The sequence below is a fragment of the Belonocnema kinseyi genome, chromosome 3, assembly GCF_010883055.1.
Source record: "Belonocnema kinseyi isolate 2016_QV_RU_SX_M_011 chromosome 3, B_treatae_v1, whole genome shotgun sequence".
NCBI classification, from domain to species: Eukaryota; Metazoa; Arthropoda; class Insecta; order Hymenoptera; family Cynipidae; genus Belonocnema; species Belonocnema kinseyi.
In genome coordinates, this window is record NC_046659.1 from 5171395 (window position 1) to 5184787 (window position 13393).

General features: G+C 35.4%; 1 protein-coding gene across 5 annotated transcripts in view; it reads right to left on the bottom strand.

Annotated features, from left to right (window-relative positions):
- The window catches only part of LOC117168834 (protein arginine N-methyltransferase 7), a 228998-nt gene that overhangs the window by 14796 nt on the left and 200809 nt on the right, over nt 1–13393 (bottom strand). For all 5 annotated transcript variants that reach the window (XR_004466560.1, XM_033354683.1, XM_033354685.1 and 2 more), the window contains exons 5-7: nt 4226–4464; nt 4021–4150; nt 3576–3802 (exon numbers count right to left, since the gene is read on the bottom strand). Coding sequence is in view for 4 of the 5 variants with exons in the window: in XM_033354683.1 (XP_033210574.1) it covers nt 3576–3802; nt 4021–4150; nt 4226–4464 (596 nt within the window). In the remaining variant the exon portion in view is untranslated. The remainder of the gene's footprint in view (nt 1–3575; nt 3803–4020; nt 4151–4225; nt 4465–13393) is intronic.

The window sequence follows — 13393 nt, forward strand, 5'->3', positions numbered from 1 at the left end:
TTGAGAGAAACCTTGGTGTTGATGTTTCTCCGGGTCGTAACGCATCGCTCTTCATCTATTGGATGCCTGCCCGCGGTTGGTCTTAGTGTCGCCTCTCTTTCTCTGTTGCCGGCTTGTTCTAGCTGTTGTAGAGTAGGCGTTCGTCTTACATAGCCCCTTTTACGGAGTAGTTCAGCATGGTTTCGCAGACGTTGCTGCGAAAAGTGCGACCCAAAGGTCGCGAGATGCTGCCGATCCTAGAGGTGGTGCCGAAGAAATTGATTCACAAGGGAAGGCGTAACAAGCTTACTAAAAGCTTAATGGAATGTGGGTGATGTATCGCGAACAGTGACTCTGGTATATTAGGGTGACCTCTCAGAGTATGCAGTCTTCTCCTTGAATGCGGAACTCTACAAGGATGGACGAACCCCTTTCCCTAGCTGCTCGTGGAAACAATGATAACACCAAACAGATTTTTCGTAAGTCCGGTCCAAAACAAGCGAACGCGGAAGACTTCCAACAATCAGTCGGAAAACAATGTTGATCACTCTAGAGTTGGGCGAGCCCATCAAGGCGGGATCAGTGACGACTTGCTAGAGTGCTACGATGCCAGTATGGGCATCAGTAAAAAGGGGTATGTAAGCAGAACGTCTAATCTACAGCAACCAGAACAAACCAGTAACAGAGAAACAGATACGATACTAAGCCCAACCGCGGGCAGGCATCTAATGGAGGAAGAGCCATGCTGAATGGCGAGCTTCGTAGAGATGTTTTCCGAAGAATCCGACCTCAGGACTATCAATCATAAGACCAAAAGACGAATGCATTAACTCACAACAAAAGTATGCTAGAGAAGACAGTATACGCCCCGCATCCAGTGTGTGATTGACTACATAACATCTGGCAGGAAGTTCATCGCCAAAGCAGCATATTGTTGACAGCAGCAAACCTGAAAATCGAAATCATAATGTCACTCATGTATTTTACATGGATGCTCTTCAGATATATGTAGAAACAAAAAGCACCTACACCTAGCTCTAAGAATTGTCGAGGAATACGGGTTTTCTTGAAACCACGAGAAAAAATTAATTAATGAATAATTATTAATGATTATTAGTTCATTGATAATTAAAAAATTATATGGAATTTTTAAATATGTGAACAAATTATAGCCTAAAGATAAGAACCCCACAGCGCGTGCCTGACACTAGTCAATCAGTGACGGCATCCGCCATTTTCAAACATTTATATTTCCAAAATGAGGTCCTACTTACAAAAACGCCGTGACTAGTGAGGAATGAAATTCAATAATCTTTCTAATTCTGCTCACGCGAGACGAAGCAGGAAACTGAATAGTCACATCCCCAATTTGAACCAACCACAATTTTCCCCTTAAAAGCGTTTGATAAATTAAATCTTTTGAGATCAATTATAATTAAGGTGATAAATCTTCCTTCCCTTGAAGAAATTTAATTAATAAATATTTGTGTGGAACAGGGATTCAATTATTACCACCAGATAAAAACTGAAATATTTCATCTTTACTGAATTGAGCTTTAATATAAGGTGAATGTCTAGTTATCGTGACATTAAGAGTTTTCGTTTAGTTAAAATGTTCAGGAAGTTATGTTGGAAATGATAATTTGAAAAAGTACTGATACTAATTACAACATGGAACTTCATAGAATACTATAAAAATGTGGTTTACAAAATACATAATGCTAGTTTTAATTTATAATAAATAAGAAGACCAAATTCACTTACTGGCCAGTAATCGCGATTTAAAATTCGTTCATGCCCGAGAAATCGTCGAGTTTCGACCCAGTATTCGTGCAGAGAATTAAAATACAGTGAAACACTTCAATAGCCCTCCCTTCTATAGCCATTCCGAGAATTGAAGACGCGCCGTAGGTAGGTATAACAGGATCTGCGCGGGGTCCACGGGGTCTGTGGTTGTCACTCAGGCGAGCAGTCAAGCGTGAAAAAACAAAAGCGGAGCGGGCTACAATTAGTTAATTCACACTCAAGGTCAGCCCCAAAATCGGCGTTATAAAAGAGTTACACTGTACACTCTTTATCCGTTCATCTTATGTTCATCCCCTTCTCCTGTAGCTTCTCCTCTAATTCTGCCAGTCGCATATTGAATAGTAACGGGCTCAACGGACACCCGTGCCTTCGACCTCTTCCTGTCTAGAAAACATGCCCTTTTTTCTTTCCTATTTTCACCGTAATCCTGGTTTTAGTAAAAATTTCTTTTATCCTCTCCACCAACTTTGCCTTTACATCCCTTTCTTTCATTGCCTGCCATAGCACTTTTCTGTTTACTGAGTTAAACGCTTCTTTGAAATCGACGAGCAGTGCGACTAGTTTCACAAAACGACTTTTTAGATATACTTTAAAATTACGTTATAGCGTCTTGAGGGTTAAATTTCGGCGAATTTCAGGGACATTTATTTACGAAATAAAATTTTCATTATTCTGTTCGTAGTGTTCGCACAATATTTCTAAATCACACTTGTAAAAATGTTACGATTATTTAGAAAATTGAAGCGCAAGTGGTCTATAATGCACTGTTGTAAAGAACCCTTCAATTAAGGGATTTATTGCATTTTGAAAGATTTAGGTTACATTAAGCATTCTACCTTTAAACATTCTTTTGCAGTTCATAAAATTAGGAAAATGTTTCTGCACCAAATAAAAGAGAATGATGGTACTTAAAAACAATAAACAAAAATTTTACCACCCTACCACATATTTTAGAAACAAAAACTTATTACGCTCTACAGAAAATTAGGGTTTGCATTTAAGGCCATGTGATGAGTGTAACAGCTGATCAAGTCAGCCCTAAGATCAATATTTTTTCCCCCATATTGAAAAATAAAAGTTAAAATAATGCGGAAATTTTTTTCAGGAAATGTTAATAAATATTGAAGGATCGTTGTGGCCTTGCAAAGAGTTGGAGGAAGAAAAAAGTTTATTTATTCAAATAATGATTATCGACGGACACATTTAGGTTTTACAGCAGAAGTTTCACTTTTAACTTTATCTGACGGTAATCATGCAATCTGTTTTACCCACAGAACCCTAGAAGTTCGAAGTTGTCTACTCGCTGCGCTAGTGATGCTTTGACACAGCTGATACCAGACTGATACGTATGTCAGACCAAATATGTTTATTTGCATTTCAAGTGCAAACATTCGTTTTTGCATTATTGGTGCATAATTTTCGTGAGCGATTTTTGTTGTTTTTTCCCACTTTCATAAATATAAACCTAATAACTAGCCCATTGACAACATTTCAAACTGCTTGCAGGGTTTGACGACAGCACGGTCGGTATTTCTCCAAAATAGAAATTTAAAAAAAAAACTGTTTCCACTTTTCTAATTATTTAGGACCAGAGACAAATTCTTGCATGCCTTCTAATTATCGTACCAAATTTTTAACACGATATCTCATTCCGTGTCACGTAAACCTCTCGTCACGTGGCATCAAGGCAAAAAAGGAAGTTTCTTGAAAAAAGCAATAAGAAAGGAAATCCCTTGAGGAAAGGAGACGAACATAAGAATGACAGTTAAGTATATATATCATGAACTCACTCTGAATCATCTTTCATGCTGAACCAAAAGGAATATTCATCGTGACATCCTATAAGAGTGACTTCTTGATCTATTTGTAGTGAAGTTTCCATAGGTAAGTAGTAAATGGCTTGCATCCAATGATCTCGCCAAGGTATCTTCTCGACTAATACGGCAAGATCAACACCTTTCTTTATTTCTGCTTTGACATTGGGATGTTCCCAAACTGGCGCACAACTAAGACTGATCTGGGTGATGAAAAAGTTTAATGATAAGATGATAAGTGAGATGAAAGGTGACTTTAACAGCTAAAATGTATATAGTGAACCGACTACTTAACTGCTACTAAACGTGACTTATTTCTTGCACAGAGAAATTCCCATGTGATGTGAAAATAAAATATACTCAAAACGGAAATAAATATTTTAAATACTCTCACCAACGAAAATGTGTGTAATATTCATACCTCTCCATCAGTATCCATTTGCAATTCCCACCACATAAATACTGCATGCGCTGTACCGGTTACGATTGGTTTCACCCGAACAGAAGAAGTTTCATTAAACAGCAAAGGAACTTTTCCAGACCAATCAAACCTTAAAAGACACTATAAATATCAGAAACAAATAATCACATATCACATCCACTATTTTTTTTTTAGAATCACTTACTGAAAAATGGGTACTGGTGGTAGTAGAGATGTAAATGAATCATGACATATACAGCTCAGTTGTAAATCATGCACAGTAGCTGTTCCACTGCAATAATCCATACAAGAATTTGTTTCAAAAAAGAGAGTTTTATTGTCTTTATGTCGAATGGGACTTATTTTGTTCCACGCTTTCACTGTCGAACTCTCAATGATTTGAACCCAAATTGTGCCTTTACTCGGTATGACAATACTGCTTTCCTAAGAATTATAAATTTGTTTAGAAGAATGCGAATTATCTGACAATTTAAACATTCATTATTTCTAGTTCGAAAGTTTAGATATAAGAATTGATTATATCAGGGAATCAGAACAAGCGTTATTTACTGTTTCAATAATAATTATAAACAAGGATACAACTATGTGAAAGATTTAATCCAAAACAAACTATATGTTATAAACGTCAAGCACATAACGAAAACAATGAATGAAGGAAGAATGAAAACAGAAAGAAAAGTACCAGTTTTTCATTTTGAATTTAAACGAAACACGGCATTACGGGATATTGTAAAATGCTGCAGACTTAGCTATTGTGTGGTCTCGTATAAGAAAAGTAGGAGTAAAAACCATGTAGCACAATTTAATAACTATCAAGGTTTTGAGCATGTAGCGAAAAACTGTTTAAAAATCCGTAATTTTTTTTAATGTGCCTAAAATCACGCCGCTATGAAGGATTCTTGAAAACTATCGAAGATAACCGAAAGTATGCCAACTGTGCGGAAGAATAGGTATCAAGCTTTAGAAAATGTTAAGTTTTTCCGAAAGCAGTTGAAAGTAGAGTAAATAGTTGTTACGGTGGGCCCTGTCAAGGTGCGCAATTCAAAATTGTAACTGCTCACTGACTCAGTGCTCATACATTATGTAAATGCTACACAGTGACCGCAGTTGTCGACCTTCCTATGCGAAACACCTCAGATGTAAGGCGTTAGAAAGAATGAGACAGGTAAAGAGAAAAGAGCGTTAAATAAAGAACATGCTAATTATACAGCTCGCTAACTGGACAATGACAACACTCCTTGTCTCCTTCTCTATCTATAAACTAATACTACTTCTTATTAATCATGCTCGCAGGACATTTTCAGCGATCCGCAAGTTTTCGGTTTCCTCCCCAAATATTAAAATATAAAATCATCCTTTAAGAGTCAAATTCTCAATACGTATTGGTAATAAATAATAACAGTCTCTCTCTTTAAAAGACTCAATTATAAATTAATATTAATTTCAGATCAAAAATCAATTTAGATCGAATCTACCAAACACCTTCCTCAACCTGAGTCCTCTGACTAGAAAATACTTGCAGCTTGTTTTTGTTAATGAACAAACTGACTCGTAATCAATAAATAAAAAATAAAATCATACAAAGACAAATTAGATAAATAATAATTGACTAACTTTTTCCCTGATTGAAATTATTTATTAGCTGAAATGACTACTAAATAAACCATTTCAATTATTTAAACATTTTGATTAATTATTGTAACCAGTAAATTTGTTTAGATCAATATAAAATGCAGTTAAAGTAATAAATTTGTTCATAAACAGGGACAATTAACAAACTAGAGGATGAGTTTAATAATAATTAATGAAATCATTAGGTACCAATTCGAGTTTGCAACTAAAAAAATTATTTAAAAAAGCATCTCATCCGAAGGAGATAAAAATCGCAATTAACTGTGGAATTTTTGATCAAATAATTAATTAAGTATTTTAAGTTAGTCGAATATTAAATTGTAGGTTAAATTACCGCCATCTGATCTGGGGTCATAGTTTCAAGACCGTGATTTCGAAGAGGTCCGTACGCGCTTACGGCTTTCTCCGGAATCATCGAACCCCGAGAAAAAAGGTCTGTAATTTGAGAAACGTTGTAACTGCATTCATATTAAGCTGTGGAATTCTTTTGTCGTGAACCGTTAACTACATTTTAGACAATTAATTAACAGTTTTTAACCATTTTTTTGCAAAAATGAAAAGTTTATATGCAACTTAGTCAAGTACAAGAAAAAAAACTGCAGCAAATGAATTAGAATCCGCGATACACGCGAATAAAGATTCGAAAAGTTTTCGTAGATTTTCTCGGCTTCGTTTATTTTGCAGACAACGGTGTTCTCTCAAGTTACGGCAGTATAGACGCGCCTAATGTGTGTAAATTTTCATCATCCCAGAAAAATGTATTGTTTGTTGAGTCGAAGGTTTTGTTAGGGTTTTGAGTAAGATCATGGAGTGAGGCTTGGTTGTTTTGAGTTGATCTGCTTCCATTTGGCCTCTTGTTTATGCTGAATGTTTCCGTCTTTTTTCGCGTGAAACCTCTACCACGGCATATTGACCTATTCATTATTTTAGGTACGGTACTCGTATTTTGGGGTGTGATTAAGACCATATTTCCGATTATTGGTATCGCCGTAATCTTATTTGGATCATTGTTTTGGATCGGAAGTGTAACGACACCTTCCAAATCCGATTTATCGTGGTTACCGTGGTACCTCAGTTTCATTTAGTTTGCCCTAGGTAGACGAGTCAGCTAGGCAACGAGATAGCCCGAGTGGACCGTCGAGGCAGGAAGAGATACTCGCCAAGATTCGGAGACTGGCGAGGTGCTGCGGTGGCGAACAATCGGGACTAGAGGCTCTACCAAGAACCGAGGACCAACGTGGAATTGAGGCGATGAACAACAAGACCGGTAAGTTACTCCGAAGCTGGGACGTTAAACCGACAGAACGCGAACAGAGCGAGAGCAAAAGCGAACAGGAACACTAGACCACAAGATTTGTCGACGTAGGGACAAGCGAGTTCAGACTGTGAACGGAGCGCGCCGTCGCTCGGGGTGTGGGGACCCCTCGGGTAATAACGCCTTCTCTCGGCTACGGGCCAGCAACCCTTTGGTGCAGGGCCATGCCGAGTGTTAGCTTAATGTAACGATTTCATTACAGATACTTTGAAAATTTAAAAGAATAATTAATTATTTGAACAATTTTTATAAACAAGTTAAGAATTTAGCTATTTTTCAACAAACACGCTCAATTTGTTTACGGAATCAACCAAGAATATCTTTCCGATTCTTCACTTTCCGTTTTTCACTTTCATTTATTGAACTATTACTATTCAATTCAAAAGATAATTGTTTATATCATTCACTACGTTTTTCGACTACAATTTGTGCTTAAATTCCGGGTATCACGGCAAATTTTTCAGAATCAAAAGATCTTATTCCAGAGCAGTTGGGAATATAGGTGTTCATATGTGCCACCATGTTAGAATGTGTTTCTAAAGCTGAATGCAAATGTTTGGATTTGCAAAATTATTTAATCTCTAACGTGAGAGAGCACCCATGTGAACAAATAAAAGTTATTAAAGTAAAAATTAATTTTAATGGCATTTTACTGAACTTCATTTTCAAATAAAATAATTACATTTAAAGTTCTCAAGTGATCCTAAATAAAATGGAAACATTATTTCAGGTTTATAGATAACCGAAAGAAACTTGTCTGCATATTTCTTCGATTATTATAGGGATGCAACATTAATATAATCAACCAGAAATGCCCGGAATTTAGACGAGCCACACGGGCAAACGAAACCTCTCCTAATATTCAAGCTGAATAGAAAAATAAGTTCAAGTTTATAGATAAACGAAAGAAGCTTTTCTGATTTTAGTCACGAAATAAAATTAGAGAATATTTCTTCGATTATTATAGCCATGCAAAGTCAATACAATGAACCTGAAAGGCAGGAAGTCTAAAAAAAACCTCACGACCAGTGTAACCTCCCCTGATGTTCAACCTGCAAGACTATAGGCCAGTATTTGAATGATTTTAAGTGATTTATATTAATTTGAATTAGATACAATTATTAAATCAGATTTATATATGACCAAAAGAAACTTGCCAGACTTTATTTACGCAATAAAATTAGAGAATAGGGCAAGTGTAGGAATTACTGCGGATGCTCTATTTAACGCGGTTTCAAATATAAATAATAATTTAGGGTGTTCTGAATGTATATAATGCAGATACTGATAGTTTTACTGCTTCGATTTGTAGGTGGGTTAAGAATACGTTCTGAAAAATTAATTTGAATTTCGTTTCGAGAAAATAAAAATGTATTACAATATTTTATTTTAATAAAAAACAGTACAACTTTTTTTAAACTCATGTTGGTAGACAAGAAATTCGTATTTATTTGTATTTTTTACCTAAGCAGTGTTTGGTACACGCTTTCGCTTGTCGAATGTATTACTGCGGTTTCCCAGGTGCTATATCATAACCTTCAAACTAACCTTATTTAGTTGTCAGTGATAGTGGCTATCAGTGTTGCAGCGTGTATTTATGTTAAATGATTTTTAATTTATATGATGATAAATGGTGAACGCTGAAAGAAAGAAATGTATGTCAAAAAATGTTATCTTTGTTACAAATGACGACCCATTTATACAGTTTTTATTCAGGAATGAGCCATTTAAATCTTACTCAAGATAATCATTAACCCCCTTCACCCTCAGTAAGATTTTGTAAGAAATCCGCCTACTCCCTCAAAGGTTTTTCGTATCTTATGGACGACCCGTGTTTACCACTGATAGTAAATATTGTTTCTAACTTTCGTCTATAGGAAGAAGAAAATTAACATCAGTTTTTCAAAGAGTCGCGACTTTATTAAGAAAGGATGTGTTAATTTGAAAGCCAGTGAAAAAAGCTTTTGACGTTTTTGAGATAAAATCGTCGATATTCCTCGTGAGAATGTCATAATTGGATGAGGCTGGCAGGCGCTTTAAGTTCTCCAGATGCTTGTCTTCTCTTACCAAAGCTTTTCATATCAAAATTTTCTTTTCTGGCACTATGCTAATGCATCGTCAAAAAAGGCTAACGATGATGTTTTTGTAGTCAATTACAACTAGGGATCGGAATCCTGAATTTTTAAAAATGGACAGGCACCTAAATAGTGCAGCAAGGTTCCGGACCCGGATCCTTAAAAATTTTAAAAATCTGGGTTCGCACCCGTACACTTAAGAAATTAAAGGGTACGGGTCCGGACCCGGACCTTTAAGAAACCCTATAATGCTGGGTCCAACCTAAAAGGTTTCTACAATTACATTTGTAAAATTTACAAATTGGTTGGTAGCCAAAGGAGAGAGAAGAAAGAAAAACACAAAGTTCGGTTCAAAAATAAAAAATTCTTAAATTTGACTCAAATTTTAAAAACCTAATTAATTTGGTAGATTTACATGAAAGTTAGTGGGAGGGGATTTTTAGGGGCACATGACACAACTTTGAGGTTAAACTTAAAAAATTTTGGATTTTGAATAAAATTTTGAAAATTCTTATTAATTTATTAGATATTCATAGAAATCAGTACATGGGTTTTCGCGCCATAGATAAAAAATTTTGGGTAAAAATTTAAAAATTTGACTCAAGGTTTGATGTTAAGGATTGAATTAAAAGATTTGTCATCTTAGAAATTTGACTTATGTAGGTAAGACAGATATTTATATTATCTGAACAAATTCGATTATTGATATCGAGTATCGATAGCGCTAGTGTGCTTGAGTAGTGGAGAGCGTCAGTTCGTCTCGGGACCTGTCAGAGAGCACAAGTTCGTATAAATGGAGTCCTTTTCGTTGGCGTCGGTACTTTTATCTTGTCGAAAAAATGAGTTGTAACGAGACTTTTTTTCTTAATTTAAAAGTGTTATTTGAAACGAAACTTATCATTGCGAGTCTAAATAAAGTGTACACTTCAATGAAAGTATCTTATGCAATTACTTTCCGCAACCTGCATTACGTCCTTCCACAAACGTGCTAATCAGCGCCAAGAACCTTATACACATTTTTCTAAGAATTCAGATGGTGATCCTGACCTTTTTTTGGTAATTGAATGATTATTGAAAACTATCTTGAACATTTGAAAATTCTATTAATTTGATAGATTTATTTTCAATTCATAACGAGGAGGGTTTCGAGTCACAGGACACAAATTTGGAGACAAAAATAAATTAATTTGACTTATATTTTAAAATTTTTCATTAATTAGGTAGATTTTCATGAAAGCCAGTACTTTTCCAGTCATAGAACAAGAATTTAGGGTTAAAATAAAAAAATTTGACTCAAATTTGGAAATTTTTCATTAATTTGATAGATTTTAATGTAAGTCAGTAGAAGGGGGTTCGAGTCACAGAACAAAAATTTTCGGTTGAAATTTAAAAATAACAAAATTTGATTAAAAATTTGAAAATTCTATTATTTTGGTAGATTTTTAGAAATGCCAGGGCGAGGGATTTAAAAAAAAAACACAGATCACACATTTGGGGCCAAAATTTAAAAATTTAACTCAAATTTGGAAAATTTAATTAATTATGTAGATTTCTATGAAATTCAGTATTTCCATGAAACTTATAACGGGGCAGGGGTGGGGGTATTTTTGGGCCGTAGAATACGTCATTTAACGGCGTAAGTTCTTACTTATTTGTCGAAATCGAAGGTAGCTCCCATTTTGGTACTTAAAGGGCTTTTGGAGGATTGTAAGCTATCTATATAAAAATTAAAGAAAGTAAAAAGTGGATTTTTTAATAAATTTAGTTTACAAAATCTAAGAATAATAAATTAAATTATAAAAGAATGAATAACTTACGAATAATTGAAACAGTATATACGTTAATAGGATTAAAATAACAAAAGTTATGAAAGTTAAAAAAAGGACCAACATTTTCAATTTTGAATATCTCATACGTTTTAAAATTTTTTTAAAAATCAGTTTTTTAATTACTAACAGTAGCTAAAATTCTTCAGGTGATTTGGGACGGAATTGCTTGTCTGTAACGTAATTTTATGAATTATTTGAAGTAGTTTGTGACTCTAAATTCATGTTCATGTTCTGTGACTTGAAAACCCCCCTCGTACTGATTTTCATGTAGAACTACTAATTTGATAAAAGGATCCTGCACACAATACATGGGAAAATGTCTTTCGATGAATTTGGCTGAAACTTGGTAATATTGCGGGTTGAAAGGGTCCAATGAAATATCCTTAAATTTTTTTGAATGGACAGTTTCAGCGATATACGGCACCAAGGCCTTAAAATCAGTGCATATGATATATCTGCATAGCATTGGGAGCAAAAACGATAAAATAAGAATCACACATTAAAATGTGATCGACATTACGCCCGCCTATCCCGATAACTATTACAGCGTGCTTCTTGCAACAGCTGAAGGCTAAGCACTGAATATTTTGCATTAACTGCAACACTCACAGCTCGAGACAAAAACAGCGGTGGTAAAATAACGTCAGCATCAATTGCGGTCATAACAGTCATATTAACAGCCTGCTTCTCGCAACGTTAGAACGCGATGCGCTCAATATTTTCAATCATTTACAAAATTCACATTTTAAGGGCAGCAATGATTCGAACGCCAAGCGCTCAATAATTTAAATTAAGTGCAAGACTTGCAGTTTAAGGATAGCAACAGTGGTAAAAACTGATCACTATCAAGTGCAATTGTGCCAATGATATATATCACGCGCATCTCAAAACGGTCGAACTCTCAATGCGCAATGTTGTATCATAACTGATACAATTACTACTTTGAATTGAGAAGTGGTGCAAAGTGAGCTCGGTACCATGTAAAATAAGATTAGCATCAATTGCGGGAATAACAATCATACAAATTCTCCGCTTCTCGCAATGTTAGAACGCTAAGGGTTTAATATTTTGAATTAACTGCAGCATTCACAGTTTGTGGGCAGCAATGATGCTAAAATAAAGACAGTTTGAAGTGCAGTAATTATAACCATATAAATTGTCTGCTTCTCGTAACGTCAGAATTCGAAGCGCCCAATATTTGGAATAACCTGTAACACTCACAGTTTGAGGGCAGAAACAGTGCTAAAATAAGGTCAGTTTCAAGTGATATTGTGCCAACCATAAATATCGTCTACTTTCAATAATGTTCAAGATTTGGACATAAATAACACACTCACTTCTTCGCAGGCAGAAATTATGCTAAATTCGACCCATGAAATCAATAACCAAATGCTAAAATAAGCAGGTTCTATCTAGAACATCCAAGATAATCTTTTTTGAAATAAAAACTTAGCTTTGTGATAACGAGCTATTGTAAGATGTTTTTAACGCTTCAAGTAATTGTGAGGAGATTAAGATACAAAAATATGTTAAGTACTTGGTTTCAAAAAGTCAACAATAATGCCATTTGGGAATGATATAATATAGCTAATGAAGGCAAGATTGGAAATTTTTCAGCCAAGAAAAGCAATATTTGGAATGATCCAAACAGTAAAGTAAAGATTGAACATGGTCCGGCCAATGAAGGCAAGATTAAAAATATACTTCCCAATAAAGTCAAGATTGGAAATGATCGAGTCAGTGGAGGCCAGATTGGAAATAATTTATCAAACGAAAGCACTATTTGGAACAATCCAACCAATGAAGGCATGATTGGGAAAGATCCAGACAATAGAGTCAAGGTTTGGCATGATCTAGCCAGTGAAGGCCAGATTGGAAAATATTTGGAAAATAAAAAACAAAACAACAATATTTGGAACAACCCAGCTAATGAAGGCAAGATTGGGCATGGTCCAACCCATCACGGCAAGATTAAAAATAATCTAGCCAAGAAACTCAAGATAGGGCTTGATTCAGTCAGTGAAGGCTAGATTGGAATCCATTTAGCCAATTAAGGAAACATTTGGAACAATTCAGCCAATAAACGCAAAATTGTGAATGAATCAGCCAATCAAGACAATATTGGGAAAAACCCAGTTAATTAAATGGAGATGAACCGGTCGATAAGGACAAGTTTGGAAATAGTTAAGACGAAGCGGAGAGGCCAAGGTAATGTATTCCTGCATTGCGGAATCGTGAGCACACTCTTATCCTCAATAATCCAGCTTCTGGTATCCTATCCGCATCTCCTAACATTTCAACCTGGAAATCATCTGTGACGTCCCTCTGCATTTTGTCCGAATGCCCTTGTATATCCAAAATATAGTCATTTGGTGCTACAATCAAAATAAGCTTAAGCAGCAGCAACGTCTGCGAAACCATGCTGAACTACTCCGTAAAAGGGGCTATGTAAGCGGAACGCCTACTCTACCGCAGCTAGAACAAGCCGGCAACAAAGAAAG